The sequence below is a fragment of the Struthio camelus genome, chromosome 3 (genome assembly GCF_040807025.1).
Source record: "Struthio camelus isolate bStrCam1 chromosome 3, bStrCam1.hap1, whole genome shotgun sequence".
Classification (NCBI taxonomy): domain Eukaryota; kingdom Metazoa; phylum Chordata; class Aves; order Struthioniformes; family Struthionidae; genus Struthio; species Struthio camelus.
Window position 1 is genome coordinate 35,443,571 of NC_090944.1, and position 21,002 is coordinate 35,464,572.

Genomic DNA, 21,002 nt, shown 5'->3' on the forward strand with positions numbered 1-21,002 from the left:
TATGCATATCCATGAATAAAGAACTGGTTGAGGGTGTGAAGGTTGATGAGAGCTTTGGCTGCAGCAACCATGAGATGATTGTGGAATTAAAGGTTCTGAGAGATGTGAACAAGAACAACTACAGAATTACAGCCCCATATTTCAGGAGAAGAGATTTCAACTTGTTCAGAGATTTTTTTTTATAGGATTTCATGATAGGCTATCCCAGAAGGCATAGGAAGCCAGGAGAGCTGGCTGATCTTCCAGGAGAACATCCTAGAAGCACAAGACAGTCAGTCCATTCTGATGTCCAAAGTGTTGAGCAGGTATGGCACAAAGCCAGCACAGCTTTATAGAAAACTCCTGGTTGAGCTCGTATTCCAAAAGGAAGTAAGTCTAAAGTGGAAGTGGGATGAGCTACGCAGAAGAAATATACAGACATTGCCTGAGCATACAGGGATGGGATGAGAAAAACCCAAGCTCAGCCGGAACTGGTGAGGCATGTGAAGGGTATCTATAGGCACAATGGCAGCAAAAGGAAAAGTAAGAAAAATGTGGATCCATTGCCCAGCAGAGCAGGGTACCTAGTAACAAAAGACTCAGAAAAGGCTGAGGTACTCAGTGCCTTCTTTACCTTGCTTTTACTGAGAAGATTTGCCCTCAGGACTCTCAAGTCCCTGAATGTAGTGACTGAAGCACTAACCCCAGGAAAGAAAATTGAGTTAGAAGCCACTTAAGCAAACTGAAGATTCATAAGCCCATGAAAGCAGAAGGGATGCACCTGAGGGTGCATCACCAAAATAACTGTGAGGTTGCTCCCTACCATTTTTAAATGTCAGTGGTGCCTGAATGATGGTTCTGATGACTGAAAAATGCAAAACGTCGCACCCATCTTCAAGAGGGCAGTGAGCCTAAGCTCATTTTCTGGGAAGACTATGGAGCAAATCCTCCTAGAAGCCAAATCCAGATGCATGAGGACTAAGAAGGTATGGGGACAGTCAGCATGGATTTATCAAGGGGCAACTGTGCCTAACCAACCTGAGTGTTTTCTCTTTTGAGATGATTAGCCTTGTGGACTTTGAGAGGGCAGAGGATATTGTTCATGTTGCTTTTAGGAAGGCTTTTGACACGCTGTCCCATAGTATTCTTATTGTCAAATTGGTGAGATATGGTTTAGATATATGAACAACATAATGGGTGGAAAATTTGGTGGATTGTTGGGCTTAGAGGGTTATGATCAATGGTACAAAGTCCAGCTAGCAGCTGGTTACTACGGCTGTCTCTTAGGAATGAGTACTGAAGCCAATACAGTTTAATGTCTTTGTTGACGACCTGGACAGTGGAATAGCGTACACCCTTAGTAAGTTCGTAGGGGAAGTGGTTAATCATCCAAATTACCAATAAAATATTGGACTGAATCAGATCCAGAAGAGACTCAGTGAGATACCATTCAAAATACTTGCCTAAATTTTACAGTTATTAGCAGCACATTCTTTGAATATGACCTTTTTAACCCGCCAGGTACCCACTTTCTGATGAATGCACCTGAATCACAAAATATCTCCTAAGATTGCATCAAAAGCTGTACACAAGTCAAGATATACCACACGCATGCCTCCCTTTGAGTGTAGCTGCTCATTCACTCACGTTCATTCATTTAGCGTAGCTGCTAAATAATTTGTCCTAATATCACCACTGGTGCTGAAGTTAGGCTTACTAAGCTATAATACCCAAATTCTCATTCCTTTTTAAAGATGGATTCTACTTTCTTTCCTATGGTGTCCTTCTGGTACTTAATGTGCTGGCTCTCAATGACAGTCATTAAAGGCTTGGTTCAGTTCTCTCCATACAGTTCCCTGCTGCCATCTCAGATAGCCTCAGTTACCTCAGAGCACGTGAAAGATATATCCAAATCCAATGGGAGTCTTGTATCTTTCTGGAGTAGCCACTGGAAGCAAGTTAGGATACCCTAAGGATACCTAAATCACAGATTTTTCAAAAATCTGAATTATTTTAATATAATCAAGAGCTCAGTCATTCATTCTTCTGAATTGTCCATAATAATCTAATATGTTCTACAAACACATTAGAAGTAAGGAAAAGGTAGGGGAGAGGTAAAGGTCCTGAAGCTAAAAAATCTGAACTATGTTTCATCGATCGCTTTCTACAAGCATCTATATCATGATTTTGACTAATCTGAATGCTCATAGGAGGTAAATATTGAGGTTTTCTGTTTCAGATATTAACGGGATTTTTAAATCCGGTCACACAGAATGCACGTCATGTTGTAAATGGCTTGCAAAATGTGACTGAAAAATACTAGAAAGGTATGCATATGAGAAAGTCAGGAAAGTCAAAATCTGGTTGTAAGCAGCACCCATGCAGAAAAGCAACTGAAAGCTGATTATTCTTTTGCAAACTTTCCCTCAGTTATAATATTTTCAGAAGTTTTAGCACCAGAAGTCCCTACAGGAGTCCCTAAAGGAGAATGGCAGAATAATGAGCATGTTAGTCATCATTTTGGATATATTCATTATCTTGATACTGTTAATTATTTTAATATAGGTTAACCTGGGATGGATGAGCAGTCACACCAAGACACCTGATACAACGGTCTATGTTTTACGTGAAGATATATATCTGTGAATCTTTTAACCCACACACCTATGAAGAACGTTAAATTCACACAAATCCTTATTCCTTCCTTGAATTCTATCTTTCATATAGGATATATGTTATGTGTATTGTAACATTATATGTAAGTATCAAGCATGACATTTATAACAAAATCTGTTGCCGATGATCCTATTTCACAAACTGCAGCTTTAAGGCCCATATGCTTGTACTGTCAAGAATCAAAACCATAGGATATTGTGACTAAGTAAATGTTCTTGAGCTATCTGAGGACTGCACTTAGGGTTTAAACCTTTATAAAGCGGAAAGACCTTTGGAAAGGGCAAGAAAATATAATTATAAGAAAATGTAACAAAGATTTCGGGAGGGGACAAGGGAAGTAAAGACATATGGATATGTCTATATAAACTAACTCAAAGTGCTCTGTTCTTAATTAATTAGCGTGACATCAACCAATAAAATGAAGGAAATACACAGTTAAGTATTGTTTTCTGTTCTTATCCCACCTCATTATAACCAAAAGATATGCAACTTTGTTTCTGAGTTTCCTAGTAGAAGTCACTATTCAGTATTTAAATATGGATATCCTTTGCTGCCCAATTACATTGCCATTTTATCTAAAAGATAAAGTTCAAAATGAAAAAAAAAAGAAGCCAGTCTTTTTTTTTAAGGAAGAGTTATGCGGTGTACTTTGGGGAAAAAGTTATCTTGTTTTGATATGTTTTAGTTATTTTTCCTTTTATCCACAGTGTGACCAAAACAGAACTGGATAAGTAATAAACACTTCAATCCTCTGAGCATAGCAGGCAGGTGGAGTCTGAATGCTAAGTTTAGTTTTCTGTGTTTTTGCACTGCATTGAGGTCATATTCTCTTGAAGTTCTTAGCAACACAGGGATGCTGACCCCAGATCTGTCAACATTTGCCCAGCTGTTATAATAACTGACAGATACAGATTTTATTTCTCCACGTTGTGTTTGTTTGTGCATATCCTCATGAATAATTCAAAAACATGTTTTTCAGTGATAATATGCTGGAAGGAAAGAAGGGAAGAACTGAGCTGCCCTGCAGAACTGTCCTTTTTGACTTGTTGAGAGTACAGCAAAGCTTGTCCTTGAGGTCCAAAAGGAAAAGAAAAAGAAACAAAAACAAAAACAATAAGAGAAAAGAGAAAAAGAAGGAGTGATTGGAGTAAAGATGGGATTTGCCTTCAAGAGAAGTATAACCAAACTCTGTGACACAAAAGTGATAACAAACCTAGGTGAAAATTTTCTCTAGCTATGTAGACGAGCATCTGTCACTGCCAATGTTTGACTTAGATGCTGTGGATATAAAGTTATGGAAAAAGTTTAGAAGCAAGGAGCTCCATCACACAATGGCTTTTGCCCATTACTGTATCATTTACTTGAGCAGTGTCCTGCATCTGGGGGTAAATGAGAATAGAATATGGCCTACAGACAGATCAAGGTGAAGAAGATGATGGGCAGAATTCTTTGTTGTTTTCTTCGATTTATATATTAAGAGGTGAATTTTACTTTTTAAGCACTGGCTGTTACTGGAAGCCACACAGAACTAGGATACTCAGCCTTCTCCCCCAGCCTTGCAGGGATGCAGCACATCTACTACACCTGGCCAGTTCCTGAATAGGAGGAAAAGGGCATGGCTTTTTCCCCTGTGTCAGTCTCTCCCCATGGAAGATCACGAGGACCGTGCCCGCCCGCGTTCTGCCTGGTCCTGACCTGGGAAACAAGAACGTGTCCTCTCCTTTGCCTCTTTTTGCACACTAGAGCATCTGGATAGAACCTGCACACTACCTTAGTAGTCATCAGTGCGTTCATCTGTAGATTTTAATGAGTATCGTTGCAATAGTTATTAAAAGAAAAGCATCTTGAGTCATTTACAGCATAAAAAGTCCCATCACTGATCATAAACAGCACCAAATAAAAGGAGTTTGTTCATTCATGATGTGGGGACTGCTGACGCAATTGGATCAAAGCCAATTGGTCGTGGTACGGGAGCTACTCCTCCAGGTAGTTTTATTATGGAGGACATTGCTATGATAGCCTGTGGTTACCTGTCAGACTTCAGCTTTGCCATGAGAAAAGGATATCTAGTCCAGCCTGCTGCTATCTTGCTGCCTCTGATTATCAGAGGTCACTGCCCCTACTGTTGACATAGTTGAACATGCAACTACTTTTTAATCTAATTTTGTTTGAACAGTAAGGTTTGCTTAAACAGGATCTTTGTTGACAGACAACTGGAATGGGTCAACATATATAGTTATTTACCTCTACAGTTATGTAGATTGGGGCAACCATTACCTCCCGGAGGCAGTGGTGGAAAAGAGTGCAGTAAATTACTTCCTTACCTTGAATAGTGCCTCCTACCCCACAGCAACTCCCTCTCTTGCTCTCTTTCTCTTTCCTAACCCTAAGTGGCATGTCAAACTGAGTCCTAGGTATCAAAATCGAATGCTTTCCACTACATGGATGCCCTTTGGGTACCTGAAGGTCAGATGAATGCAGTTAATAAATGGGAGCAAGTAGGAGTCCTTTCATGGACTCTCAAAGATAGAGCATTTAAAATTTAAATAGAAGTGAAGAAAAGTAGAATTATACTTTAAATGGCAAAAGACATTAAGATAGTTAATAACAACAACATAAATTATCGCCATTTTAACTTTCAAGACAGAACATCACCAAACACTTATTCTTCAGGGGTCAGCTATTTACCTAAAGAGATCAGGAAGAAATTTTGTTTCGTAAAGCGCTTTTCACTAGAGATGTTCTGAATTTACCTGGTTTACAACAGCTCTGGAGCAAGATTAGATATATAAATGAAGTTGATTACTATTTTGAGATACACAGACAACTTTTCCCTAGGTAATTCCCATGCTAATGCAACTTTCGAGCATGTGCCGTTCACACCTGCCACTATAGTTAGGGCTAAGAAAGTTAAGGTTGGGCTTTTTCCAGGTTAAAGCAGCAGGGAGCTTGTGTACAGCTTTCCTACTATAATCAAGTAGGCTTAACTAGTGTGTTCAACCCTCATTTCCTTATGGACTACAAAGATAGGATTCAGTTTGAAATTAAGATACTTAAATTTAGGTATCTGCGTGTAAGTGCCTACAGACTTGCCAGAAGTTTGAGCTCCCAATGGATTTGATGAAAATCAAGGCCATGCAGTCAAATGAGATTGGGTAGCAGTTCAGCTCACCCTAGTTAGCTGAACTGATCCCTGGACTTCATTGACATGTGTGACAAGATGCAGGATTCAGTTAACAGGAGATGTACATCTATCACCACTTCAGAAACTCTGAGATATAAGAAAATGATATGTAGTTGGCAGATATGACACAGGACTTATGGGAGACCTTTTTGAAATGACAATCATATACCAGGGCATCTCAAGTGAAAACAGACATCTGTGTGGGATCCTCTTAATTAAACCTTAGGTCTTCGCTGGCTGCCTACATCGGTAGACGTCAGTACATATCTATTTCAATTTAAGTTTTCATCTCAGCCTAAAGCCTGTCTAATTGTCTTAGGTACTGCTATCTCTTGGTTTGTTCTGTGTGGCATGCAGTTTGCTTTCCTAAGTATCTTGAACGTGCTTTACGTAAAGGAAGAGGGTGCCTAGACGAAACATAGCGGACTTTGAGATCCAATTGGGCAAGATATTTTTGCCTTAAACTTTTTAAAACATGCTATTTTCTGAAGGTGAGATGGTATCCTTAATGAACAAAAATCTTAATTTTCACTGCATGTGTGATTCAAACAGAAACTAACCCACCACTGTGACTGTTAAGACCATTGACAAAGTGAAGACTTAATTAATAGATGTAAAAATCATAGTGCTGCTCTTCATTCATCAAGACACAAGGTACTTTATCAGCTTTTAGATCAGCTGTCATTAAAAAAAACAACAATCAAATTGTGGGTGTGGAAATAATCTGATGAAGTAGGCCACAAATTATTGGCAAAATCATTCAGAAAATTGTGGAATTCTGTTATGGATATAATGAGCATTTTTTAATTTTAAAATGTGCTTCTTAAAAAGTAGACACAAAAATAAATACATAGCCACTCTGTACTTAGATTATTTCTTTCTAAAATTCTGCTACATAATTCTCAAAATTAGTAACCATTTTCTGGGAAATATGGAAATTTCACCATGGAAGTAAGGGATTGTTTTTTGGAATTAAAGCAGTTACATAGAGTATGTCTGACTACATTCTAAGAAAAAACAGAACACCACAAGAAAAATATCACCTTGTGCCATTCAGTCCAGAGCACTTTTATGAAAATACGGAAGCACATCTTATAGTAGCATTAAAAGGGAGGAAACAATTTCCGCAGAACCAAAGCTGATCATGCTGGAGTTACACAAAGAGCATATTCAATTCCTATATTGAAATCAATTAATTTAGAGCCTGTGTAACCTAGAAAACTTAACAGATATTAAGATCTGAATTATAAAATGCTCAGTCATTTTTTAACCCGCATTGTTTCCAAAAATCTGAATAAGTTTAAACAGTTAATGAAGAGATGCTTAGTCAATATCACTTCATAAATAATAAATCATAAAAAACCTTTCTACTATAGATTATATAATTTTTTTATTTTATTAATAAAATTATTTATGATGGCTTAAAAGTTAACTGTGCAGATGAGCTCTTTGTGGTACAGTCATATAGAATAACAGAGAAATTCACCCAAAAAACACAAACAAAGGAACAGTTATAAATAAAGAACTTCAGTTCCTTAACAGATTTCAGGGGTTTTTCTAAAGCTGGGGTTCTCAGAGGGAACATGTGCATCCCTCCAAGTCATCTACCTCAGAAAAAACTGTATTCCAGGTCCTCAACAGAAACTAGAGAAAGATGAACTGTATTCTCTAAGAGCACAGTATTTTTTCTACCTATAGCTTGCATACAAATATAACTGAGTCCACTAGTGAAGTGATAATAATCACTGCTGTGGATTAAAAACCTTTTTCTTTCTGTTAATATTTTAATACTCACGTTTAACTTAAAAGTGGTATTTTGCTCTAGTAGATCTCCAAGTAAATACTAAATTAATTTAGAAAGATAAATTCAACCGATTTCTATGATTTCTTTAACAATGCAATAGCAGTTTCTGCTGGTTATGGCTAAAATTCATCCTTGTACAGAGGATCAGGGAAAGGCTTATGCATTACATTAGAGGGGTCTCTAATCTGCCATTTTTGAGGTTTCAAGTTGTATTTAAGTAATGCATAATGCTCATAATGGCTCTCCACAAATAGATGAGTTCCACTCTGAGACTGAATTCTTTCCACAACAAGATACCAATTTGCTTGCTTACAAACATTCACTGAGCTTAACAATAGTGTCTACACTGAGTTTTTGATATTCTGATACTAAATCTGTCGTGCTTTTAGATAGGTATATTTTCAGATCATTGCATCCTGTCCCCCAAAAGTAGGAACGTTTATTCAAAAGTGAGAATACCTAGAAAGTGACAGTATCCCTTCAGCTGAAAGGAGCATTTCAGGACAGAAGTTGAGCAAGACTTATTCCAGGTTCCTAATGGAACTAATATTTCCACATGCGTTATTATAAGAACCTTTCCGGTCAATAAGGGATCAATTCACTCCCATTCAGGGATAAGATGTGTTTTTATATCAATAGGTGACAGCTGGTTTGAACTCAGAAACTATTTGCACTTTCACAGACTGGTTAAGCTTCCTTGTTTTCAGTATGCAGATTTCCACCTTACGGTTCAGCTTCTTTAGCTGGAAAACTAGACAAGCAGTTGGTGTGACCCTTCTGTCTACCTCCTTGTCATGCGTGGCAGAGACCTCATCCTGTTGCCTACTCCAGAGGACTCACTTCAAGCTCATACAAAATTTTTTCCAGAACTGCACGGGCATTTCACTTTCTAGGAGCCCATAGCAGACGTAAGCAAACTCTCTCACAGAGGTAGATCGTGCTCGGGGCTCCAAACATAAAGCACGAGGTCTAAGCTAGGCTAAGGGGACAAGTACAAATGGAGCAGGCTTCCAGGAGGATCACAGTTTCTGACAGTTTAGCCGATGAGCAGTGTCCTGTTAAGCAGCTGTGACTCCACTGCAACTGAGCAGCTGCCCGTAACTCCTATAAACAGAAGCTAGTAAATTACGGCATTGTCTTACCCCCAACACTTGGCATCCTTGAAGTTTCCTGATGACTACTGGATTTGTTGCGGTTCTGATTTTTCCTTTTATTGTTGGCTGCCCGGACAGAACGGAAAAGCACTTCACTTGCCTTGAAGAATGCAACCATGAATGGTTGCTTTGACTGCGGCCCATGTCTTCCAACCAGGCCAGCAGATTTAACATTGATACTCCGACCTGTAAAGTAATGGAAACTGTAAGTTAAATTCATGAGGTGAGCTTCGGGTCCTCCTGAAGCCACAGTGGGAATTCTGCCACTGACTGAAGCCCGGCGAGGACCTTGCGCATAATCCTGAAGTAAAATTATCAGAGCTCCTAACCTGATGTTGTTGAACAGAACTTAGAAGGTAAAAAATTCAACCATTTGCAAAAGTTTCGACAGCCTTACAGGCAGTCTGCTGTTGCCTAAAATTGTGTCTCTGTATGCTACATATCTTACTCGATACATGGATTTTTTAGTTCAGTCTCATGTATACTTTTTCAGAACTGAAAAATAAATGAGCCCCTTTCAAGTGTGTAAGCTATTGAAAAGATAACGCAGCGCGGTTACCTAATCTTCGCATCACAAGAGTGTCAGATGTGCAATCTTATATCCCCAAAGCAAATCAGTAGCAGAGAAGTGTAGATAATAAATATACTTCTGCTTTAAAAAATAAATATTGTACAGTGTTACTCCAACTCATGTTCATTCACTAGTAAAGGCATGAAGGCATTCAGTCGTTTGAGAGAAACCTATAACAGAGTTTGAAAAATGTACATTATTGACTCTGGTTCTGTTCCCAAGGGATGTGCATATTTCTTTAAAATATTTGTTCAGTCAGGCCTGTGTGGTAACTTCGCTATATTATAGAATCTAAACCTCGCTAAAAGAAAAGAAAGCAGAACAAGTCACTGAAACGGCATCAGTGACATTTCAGCAAATAAACCCGTGCTCTTAACAGAATTTATTTTGGCAGAATAAACGCTTTTGTGTGTATGTGTATTCTGCAGAGCCCTTCAACCGTCAGAAAATGAGACAGTGTCATGTGAAGCTGTGCAGCTGTGCTGGGTGGGGGACACAGAGGTCCTTCAACCGGGAAGGTACGGGCAGAGACACTGCATGCGCGCCGCGAGCGCCGCGCGGCATCGGGGCGCTCGGGGACTCTCCTGAACCAGACTGGAGAAGTTTGTTATATGGACAACAAAGGAGCATCTGCCTCACAAATGTATGATACCGTTAACTCAGTCCCCCTAAAAAAGAGCTTGCAAATAATCTTAGGAGTAAACCTTATAGAAATGAGCATATAGGTTTCCTTTTCAAACACAAACTTACAGTGGCTGAATGCCAGAGTCTATATTTCTTAGAAAAACTCTATCACTGGCGTAAATGAAAGAGGCAGTTTGATTTGTGGTGAAAGTAGTTTCCATTCTACTTCCACTGTAACAAATGTATTAATTCAGCTCAGACTTCCTCCTTCTGGCAGCCCTTTCGCAGTAAAAAGAGAAATTAGAAGTTCCAGCCAAATACCATACCTTGAACTGACCCACTTCAATACATAAACACTTTTACAACATGTTTATTCAGGTGTAGCACTTTAAATTGGTTTAAGATGTTTCCAGTGACAGAGAGCCCAGCAAAGGCAGAGAAGAACTGAGAAAGTTAGCAGTTATGGAGCAAAGTAATTGGCAACATATTCTGCACAATTTTGATAATTACTTTTTTGACTGCAAGGGAAAAATATGTTTGTTGAAGCTTCTGATTTCATTTTAAATGGCTTTTTAATCCTGTGTTTCTTTAATTCTTCTTTTCATGCATTTATTTAAGTTTCTATTAAATAATTCAGTAACATTAATTTCTATATGTTCAAATTTCTGTAGCAAGTCAGATATGAAAAACTGTACAGACTATTCTCTATTCATTGCAACATGGACAAACTAACCTCTTACCACAAAGTTCCAAGTTTCCCCTCATTTCTAGAGGGAATATTTTTATTATTTTTCTTTATTTTTTGTTCCAATGACTTTCAGAATTTTAATTTTATCTGTAAAAGATTAATACCTTATTGGTGGACATTTTAAGAATACTATTAGATTTATATACTGAGGCTATAAAGATGTGTGCAGGTTCTCTGAATTTAAATCTAGGTTCTCTGAATTTACAATGGTGGATATTGTGTGCGAAGCAAAATATCCTTCAAACCAATGTGAACTCCCTTTAAAATAACTTTTAATATTATTAAGTTTCCTCTGGGTTTCCTTTAGACTTCAGCAATGAGATGACTATTAAGATTCCACAAGTTAAGGCTTACTTAGTTATTCAAAGTATAGAGATATACCATAAAAAAATTAAGCCTCTCACCCACAGTCTCTTTATACACAGAATCAGTTTGTGTGACTTTATTCCTTTATTTGCTTGATCTTTTCAGCTGCCAACATAAGTTTTCAGGAACTTGTTTTTCAATTTCTGAATAGTCTAAGCACTGAAATCTGCTTCCAGTGAAGTCAACAGGAAAACTTTTATTGACTTCAGTGGGTTCATCATTAAACTTTTCTCTCTCGCAGTTTGTCATATACCTTAGATTAACTGTAACTTTCAGAAGACGAAGCAATCAAAATATACACTGCCCTTGAGACGCTATATTTCTTCTGAGGAGGATCTCTGAACTGTTTGGTTTGGAAATTCAAACCACATATGTTGTCTCCATTTTAGGTTGCTTCTGTGCAAAGGAAAGTTGGCGTTTACAGAACTTCTATTATCCTTTACAGAAAAAAAGGGGGGGAGGGGGGGCAGGTTTCCTTCGTACAAAGAACGCCAGGCTTTGCCCCTTGCAGAGCAGGAGGTACGGCAGGGTCCTGCCTCGGCAGCACGCCGGGCCTTCTGCCCCGGCTGCAGCTCCGGCTGCGCGCTACGGTCGTGTTGGGCAGTCCCCACCTCTGCCTGCACTGGGATTGCAGACTACCAAAAGCAGCGAACCCTTACCCTGACCTGGACTGGCCTTTGTAGCGGGAAGGGACCGTGGGCCAAAGTCTAACATTTTCAGTAAGCATTTCGAAAACCTTTCTCTTGGCTTCAGTGACAAGGGAAGAGTCAGGTCTCTCCAGCACACAGTTGTTTCGTACTGTGGTATTAAGGTAATATTTTCTAAAAGCAGCTGAGTGACTCAGGCTGACCTGCTTAACCGCACCATCCCTTTAGTGCTTCACCCACATGAAACGGGTAAAAACAAAACAGCAAAGTGTAGCTCCCTGCCTCTCCTCAGCGTCTCCGGACAGGAGCTGAATGTGGTCAAGCATTCTGAATAATTTGTTTGTTTTTATATTTCTAGCACATCTTTAATCCTGAGGATTTCAAAGACCTTTCTTCAGACTGTAAACACACACAGTATCAATATATTGCTCTCGGCACTAAAGTATAGTGCAAAAAATTAGCAGTCAGCTAGCACCCGTTTTGCTGAACCTCGCCACTGTAATCGCCGCCACACCTAACAAAAACAAGTAAGCGTAACAGATGGACTTACTCTGTACAGTGAGAATCAAGACCCTTTGTATTCCTTGCATTCTGGCGTGCACTTCCCAACCCCACTCTGATAATCTATTGTCTCTTCTCCATATTGACAGGTATATTTGGAGACTAAAGCTTGTATAAGGCACTACGTTCCAAAACTGCTGAACTCCTTACTCCTTATTCATATGATTTTGAGTCTTTGGCGAGACGTATTTGTTTGACTTGGCATTTAAACTTATTTTTGGCTTTTATTCCATTTGATAGTAAACTGCCCTTAGCAGTTTGTACAAAACATTGTATGAAAGTGCTGGTTTGACTGACTGAACTCAATTACTCAATTACTGTCCTCTTACCTTCTGTCCCCTTATAGTTAAGGAAGGACTGCTTTGAAAATGACTATGCAGTTCTGCTCAAAAAAAGATACTACCTCAAGAGTCCTGAAGATTTCATTCTTCCTTTATGCTAGCAGAGCACTCAGGAACGTAACTGTGGAGCTATTTGCTATGTCACTGCACCCTATTTTCTGCTGTCATATGCAGTCATATCATACAATTCGTTTCATGAATTGATCAAGTTCCATCTTAAAAGTTCATTTCTCCCCCAGCTGCTCGAACTGGAAATGCAAGAGCACTTCAAGCTTTGTATAACAACTTGTCTCACAATCCTGACCTGGAGAGATCACCTCATTTTTCATGACATTCAGAATCATGACTTTTGCTGAGATTGCCAGGGTGAATACCAGCGACAGTGGTAAGATTTGCGACTTGGATCTTTCTCCCCAGGCAGTATATATTTTATGTAAGGCACTGAGCAGACACTAATTTTGCAAGAGCTTTCAACCACTATGCATCTTGGCCAAATGTACACTGGCAACGCAGGACAATTAATGATTCCAAGATCCATTATTTTGTCCTGAGTCATCGAACTGTAGCAAACCAGTCATTTTGTTATGAAAAATAAGTACTTATTTACTTTCAAAAGTGTTCAACAAGCCACAAAACACATTTTACAGATTAACCAGTACTTTTGGGTCACAGTAGTTATTGTGGTAATAATTTTATATATTTGCAGATAGAATTGAAAACTCTAGTGATGCTGAGAATTCATTTTTGGTTTGCTGAGAAAAACATTCTGATGCCACATCCATGGTTTCCTTCTTGTGGAGAATAATATCCGAAATGAGAATTGGGAAAAGCCTCTTGGAGAAGGACCCTGAGTGCGCAGGGTGCAATAACATCTAATCCTTGAGCAAAATTTCTCCTGAATCTCTGAGTCTGAAAGCTCACAAGGTATCTTCAAAATTAGACAGAAACTTGTGTTTTCTTATGCCTGAACAGTGCTCTTGAGAGCAATAAGACTTGACAGAAACAAAAGAATTGAGACAGAGCTTGCCTTCCAAAGATTAAATGAAAGTTTGTTTTAAAAAAAGGAAAACTAATGACAGAAATGTGATGGATCCGTCTATAAGGCATCCACAACACTCCAACCCCAAGAAATTTTCTACTATCTCTATTGTATAATTTACACAGACTCCTTTGCAAACCTCCTTTGGTGAACGTATCTATCTATATAGACATAACGTATAGCTTTTGAAACAAGCTTCATGTGTTTTGTTAACTCTTCTGCTCCCTAGAGGAGCAAAGGAATTCTGAAAATCGGGTGGTCTTGGACAGTCTATCTTACATTTCCTAGGCTTCACAGCTTTAGTCAAAACTAAAAACTAAAAATTTAGATTTTGTTTTTTAAATCATTTCTGCTGTTGTTTTCATTCAGTTCAGTGGAATGAGTTTTGCACAGTTTTTCGTGCTGATTTTGATATTTTTAAAGGTCTTGAAGGAAGCAAGTGGGATTATTTGTGAACGTTGTTAGGTACCATGGTGTGCTGTATAATGGGGCAGAACCATGTATCCTTAAGCAAAAAGTAAGATGTAATCATATACAAATACAGCTTGTTAAGTACTTGATTTATTTCTTGAGTTTAATGTACTTAAACAGTGAAGGAGTTTGTGGGAGTCTTAGGGCTTTTCTGCACTGTTAAAATCTGTTCAGCAAGACAATAAAACAGGGAGAGACTATATTAATTGGTCATCCATTGAAGAATAAAATGGATAGAAGCCATCCAAATGACACTAAGCACAAATACCACTTACTGCCTTCATCTGCCTGGGGAGCAGGGCAGGGAGTGAGAGCTGCATAGCCATACAGCCAGGACCAGTACACACCCGTAGGCACTGGCAGCTGGAGGAGGTGCACAAGCTCATTTCACCTCCCTCACACGCCTGTTAACGTAAGTGTGGCCTTACTAAAGGAAGGGCGTGTTCACATCGCCTTCGACAAGCAGATACAAGAAAATACTGACTCTGTTCTGACCCAGTAGGAAATAAGTGATATACCTAGCTGAGTAAATTAAAGAGTGTCCAGGAGTGCTCCCAGGCACTGGATCTGGATCATCGATACTGTTAGAGGAGGAGGAGGAGGAGGAGGAGGAGGAGGAGGAGGAGGAGGCTCTTATGTGCCTTTGGCCCCAGCCACTACCTCTCTCCTGCAGCTCCCAGGCACCTCTCGGTAGCCGGTGCTGCATGGACCTCTCCCTGTGGGCAGTTTGCATACGGTCACCCTGTTTTGGAGGCTGAAAGAGCCAGCTTTCTGGCTTGTTTCACACCAGCAGAGGTTAGTGCCTCTCCGTATTCCTGAGCATGCCTAATTTACTAGTATAACTTTGGCCAAAGTCAGCTCTGAACCAGAACTCATGTAGCTGTACTTAGGCAGTGCCTGAGCCCAAGCTAATAAAACCTGCTGAGGGGCAGGATATATTAGCTTGGGTTCAGCGCTGTGCTAACATGGCTATATGGCTTCCAGATGGTGCAGAACTTAGGTAGAGCTATTGCCTGCCAAAGTCCATATATGTATATAAAATACATACATATATACATATATATATGTATATAGCCTAAATTCCCCCACTGTAAAGACACTCATCAAGGTAAAATCACTCTTTTACTTTGTTTTGTAAATATAAGATCCACCAAGAGACTTAAATGAAACCACCCAACAGCATCCTCTGGAGTACCTGGCAGCTACCTTGTTCTTACAAGTTAGGTGCCAAGGTTGACTGATAACACTTAGTGTTGTGAAGGCGAGGCCAAGGCTGGCTGATATGAAAGGTTAGAGCATCACCACCAACTACCTGAAAAAAACAAGGTGCTGCTATAGGATGTTATAGATTGAAAGCAAGTCAGCCATCTGCACTACATACCCGAAGGAGAAGGTGGGTGTGCTACCACTCTGAAAGTTTAATAGGAGAAAGAGATCTTGAAAGGCCTAGGCTGAGAGAAGGAGAGGGCAAAAAAATCAAGAGTGCGGCTCTTAGTGTCTCCCCACCAGCACTGGAGAAGGAGCTGGCCAATTCCTCTTGCAGAGTGCAGGAGTGGAGCCAAACTACCTTCCAGGGGACGCGCGTAGGAGTGACTCTGAAGGTATGATGGAAACAGAACTGGCCTTCCCCAGGCTTCCTGACTTGCATCAGGAAACCCATTTCTTACAAGTTTCTCTTTGTCCTGAGCGGGGTGGGGGGAGAAATACCTGAAGTAAAAGAGTCAGAGTGAGGGGGCAGAAGATTCTGTTTGTCTGTCCACCTCAAACAGCAAGAAAGCCCAAAGAAAGTCTGCCTCAGGACTGTATGGTAACAGAAATCACCTTAATCAGCTTGGGCTTGTCAAAGTTGCCATCAGTTTCTTTGCCTGTGATGTGCAGACAGATGGAAAATAAATAAGAGCCATAGTGGTCTAGGAAAAGACACAGAAAGATATGGGACATGGAGGCTACCTGGGATGTTGTATTGAGAGCTGTGTGTTTGGGATCTGTCTCATTCTGTGGACCAGCAATAATCAGAGTTAGACATTTTCTCTCTCCCATTCTGAGTAGACAACACCAGGTTCTCTTCAGCATGAACGACATAAACAGCAAAAGGAATATTCTTGCAGCTTTTTATACGCCTCCAGTAAAAATGATGTGCAAACTGTTGCTAACTTCCAATTATAAAAATGTTAAGTGTTAATACAAAGGTGCTGATTCACTGGAACATGTTTTAAGTCTTATGAGACATATGGTATACATACAGGAAAAGTGTCACATGGAGTTTTTCAAATTGATTCTGCATCTGCATTGATTTTGTGCTGCAGTTCATCTAACACCCTTACTTCCATCAGTGTGAAAATGATCACCTCTCATTTTAAACACCATAGAGAGTTTTGGTGTCAAAAGGAGAGAATCGGCCAAAGGGGGATGCAGCAGAATGTTGAGGAGCTATTAAAAAAGAGAATCAAAAAAATCTGATCCTTAATTTACCACAGCCCCAGGGAAACAGTGCATTATATGTTGACAGCTTCCATATGTGTCATGCAAACCTTTATTCTTACTGTTCAAAATAAAATGTCCCATTAAGAGAAAGAGTCTACATTTCATGCTAAAACGATGCGTATGATACCAAATACTGTCTTAAAGAAAAAAGAAAACACATTCCTATGTCATGTGGCCTTTTGTACTTTTTCAGTGTTTTCAAAGGGGAAAATATGAATTGCAACAACCAGAGATTCTTCCAAAGCTGTTTTTATCAAACTGCTATATTAAATAGTTACAAAATTTTTTATCCTTCATGTAGACACATTATTATTTATGTGCCATCTTTAGGGAAAATAAAAATCCCATCTTCAGGGAAATAAAATTTCTTCACCAAAGAAATATATCTACACAAGTAATTGCCTAAAAAGTCACTGAAGGATAACTATAAGATTACAATTAATGCTAATGGTAACAAGATAGTGACACCCCAGAGTCTCAGTAATTACTGGTGTCGCATTTTAAAGATGCTACAGGAATAACTCTAAAAAAATTACTATGCGTCTACAGACTTTATTTCCCAGGGCCCCAGCGCAGCATCTGAATACCTCAAACATAAACCCTCTGACTTAACAGAATCCTATTTAGTTTAATGATCTGTTGCAACAGAGTTGAATGGATCAGATCTTATTGTAAGTGTTCCATTGGCTCCTGGGGCAGAACCCAATCTTGTACTTCCCATAACTCAATGACCAGCCAAAGGCATGAAGAAATGAGCTTCAGAATTGCGCGGCCCAAAGTTCACTTAAGCCAATGGAAGGGTTTTCCGTTGATTTTAATTAATCTCCAAACTTTCATAGAAAAATGATTGGAGGAAAAGTGGGTGGGGTTCTCTGGGTTATAAACAGGATCTGCTACATACTGAGTCATGTATAAAAATTCATGTTCCATCTGTACACAAACATATCATTCAACTGCTGGTGTTTCTAATAGCCTCCAGAAGAAACAGCAACCCAATAAAAATAATCAAAATTGTACGAGCCTGAAAGGATGATTTTCCTTATACTAAGCTGAAATGGCATGGCATAGCTCTTCGTTATAGTTTTGAAAACAGTGATCCCTAAAATGGCCCTCTTCTTCCATGAATAAACTGAAAAGGGAACAGAAACTGAGAAAAGAGGGGAATTCCCTCCTCACTAGAGCAACTACCTTAAGAAATGCGAATAAGTGTGATGCAGAAGGCAAAGCTGTCAGTGGCTTTGGAATTTATGGAAGAAAATTATCTATCACTTTCCTGATCTTGGGACTAAGACAGGAAAAATTTGCATAAACAGTTCTTTTACAATTTCTTCAGTGTATTAATCTAAAGTTTTCCTTCTACCCATACAAACTTTCCTGCTGTTTACTGAACCAATATAATTTCAAGGCTAGAACCAACAAATTGCTCCCACTATTTCTAGTTCCAGGGTTTCTTAATGAATGCCTTTCATGGCTATTTAATTTTTGAGAATTCTTGTATTTGAACCTCCTGGAAAAAAAGGCAGAGATGGAGTTTGTGTTCGAGCCAGAAAACTGGACGGATGCCAGCCCACCTAATTTGGATGCCTGACGGAGGTGCCACCTCTCCAGAATTGTGAGGGCTGAAGACTGCCCAATGCAGTGGTCCACTGAAAGCAGCTACTTCCCCTGGAGCCTGTGCTCAGGTGAGGGCCACTGAAGACCAGCTGAATATAGTAATTATGTGCTCTTCTCCACACTGGTGTCTTCCTTTTGCACTGACCCTATTGGGGCTATATAGGCAATGTTAGGTGAAACCACCCCCCGGGTTGAAGTCTACCAACTCCTTTTCTCACGATGCCTCACAGAGGACATGGAGGCCACAGCAGTTTTTAACGTAACTCCCCAGCACTTGCCAAAAAAGTATGAGCAGCTTTGTTCACAGCCCGGTGGAGCCCGAGGGGGAATTCAGATCAAAACCAACAAGAAAACGTAGCCAGAACAAAACAAGAAGAAAAATGTATATATTAATCCTTACATCACGATTTCTTCTGCTACTCATTAACATTATGTCAGCTAAGGTTTAGATTAACTGGCATCATAGAACCCCTGACCTTTGACATAAAAAGCTTTTTGACAAGAAAGAGCTAAATCTAAAAGTTTGCTTGTAAAGTAGTGTGGATTAAGTGAACCGTCCCAGAAAAAACAGCATATAATTCTCTTTTTATTAGTTTCTAAAGAAGAATAAGTAATGTACAATTCTTCTAAAAATATTATTTTGCATCAAGATGCATTTTCACTTTTTAATGAACAGGATAACTGTGAATACTGTAATACTTTAGTCATTTTAAACTAAAAAAACAACTATGAATCTGATTAATTCGGTAGTATTCTTTCCAATTTTCAGCTAATGAAAATTTTTGAATTTTCAATTTTTTGACCCATTGCAAAATAAAAAAGGTTTGAAATTAATTTTTTTTCAAAGGATAGAAAACAACTCCCACATTACACCATTCTTAACCTTTCTCCAGCATCAGTATCAGTGATTACAAGGTAACTTCTGAACAGTCCTGGGGTTTCTTTATGCTTTTCTCCATGGTCCAGCCCAGAAACATCTTTGACACTTTATAAAACAAAAATTCCACAAATACGCTTGTGTTTCCAGAAAGTATGTATTTAATCATCAGTGGAAGAACCTTAAAATGAAATTTTATTTTTTATATAAGAGCTTTTATCCCAAACTTAATTTAATTTAACTTGATTCAATCTAGTTTTATAACTGCCATATTCTACAGAACTGAGAATATTAAAAAGTATGCTGGCTAGGGCTATGGCAGGACAAGAAAGACTGTGTTCTTCTCTTATAAACTCGCAGTGAATTGTCACCTATCGGAGTTAAAATACACTCTGTCCAGAAAAAGTTCACAGAAACAGGCCACAAGAGCATACACAGAGTTATGATCTATAGTTATCTTACCATCCCCAGTTTCAGCGCAGAGTTGCAAGCCCAGATTGTTCTGTGGATTAATCACCCAGTGATTGCTGGTCACAGTAATGTCAAATACAAACCAGCCCACATCAGAAGCCTGAGCCTTTCTTGTGTCTAACAGGAACAAGTCTGCATCCCTAAGTTAAGGAAAATAGAGAGTTAGGGCATTCAGATATTATCACTTTTTGTCCCTAACTTTCTTGCTGACAATAACTTCCTCAAGTCCAAATGAATAATCCTTTGACATATCCTCATCATGACACAGTACAGCATATGCTGTACCTGACATAATTGTTAATTATAATATAGGTATTTCCCCTTAGAGGCCTTTCTTAAATGGGTCTCCACACACAAAAGCTATAGTTCTGAGAAGTCTGAAAAATCTAGCTGCCTGACATGCATACACAAAATGAATAATCAAGATTGTTCATAAAGGATTCATCTTTCAGCACTAGAATATCTCAGGAAGATTAACTTTTATAAATTGTACAGTAAAAAAAATAAAAAAGTCAAAATCACATTCCAATTTCAACTGAAATTGAAAGGCAAAGTGTTGCTAAAAAAATTGTTATTAATAACATATGACAGCAGCTGTATCATATGACAAAACATGAACATGCGACAGTTTAGAGAGTTTCATATTAGTGCATATGTTTAGAAAATAAGTCTACATAGCAAAGTAGAAATTATATACCTATTCAGTAACGTACTTTAACCCCGAGTTCCCTGGTATATTCCAAAATTTCTTCCCACAAAACTTTCCAGTAATTCAGGAAGACTACTAAAGGGAGCTAATATAATTGTGTTATTAAATGTTTCACATGGATCATTTATATGTCCTGTTTTCATAAATCTCCTGACACAATCAGTTCCAGAACCACATCTGTATTACAAATAATGTCCTTCAATAACCATACTAAAAGCAAGATATTTAACTCTCATTATCACTTTACCCTCCTCCTGCAAAGCAGCATGCATTATTAAAAATTGTTTTCACCATTTAGCCTTCTTAACTGAAATGCATAGCTACAGAAACTTATTTCTTTTCTGCCGTAATCAAAAGACTAGAATGCAAGACGAAATATTTTATTTCATGTTTTGACTGTCCAAGTCAACTATAGACAGACTTGGCTTATACAAACCTTGGAATGGTACCGTTACCTCACAGACAGCATGAATATATACTTAAGGAGGTAAGACAGACAGAGATAACAGACTTTCTGTATAATAAATGAATTTAAAATTATGGTGGTCTTGTCACTGCAGTCTAATGCTGCTTAATCACAATGACATGACAGGTGATTACTTACTAACTACTTTAAATGGACCTAAAAGTTCTCACGCTGAAAAAAATCTTGTGTAGCTCTTGAAACCGTGATTGTTCAGCA

The 21,002-nt window shown here is 38.8% G+C and overlaps 1 protein-coding gene across 5 annotated transcripts in view; it reads right to left on the minus strand.

Moving 5' to 3' along the window:
- Window positions 1–21,002, minus strand: part of BMP5 (bone morphogenetic protein 5) — a 78,045-nt gene that overhangs the window by 10,474 nt on the left and 46,569 nt on the right. For all 5 annotated transcript variants that reach the window (XM_068937399.1, XM_068937398.1, XM_009687031.2 and 2 more), the window contains 2 exons: window positions 19,603–19,751; window positions 8,786–8,983 (listed from right to left, as the gene is read on the minus strand). In XM_068937399.1, coding sequence (XP_068793500.1) covers window positions 8,786–8,983; window positions 19,603–19,751 — 347 coding nt within the window. The remainder of the gene's footprint in view (window positions 1–8,785; window positions 8,984–19,602; window positions 19,752–21,002) is intronic.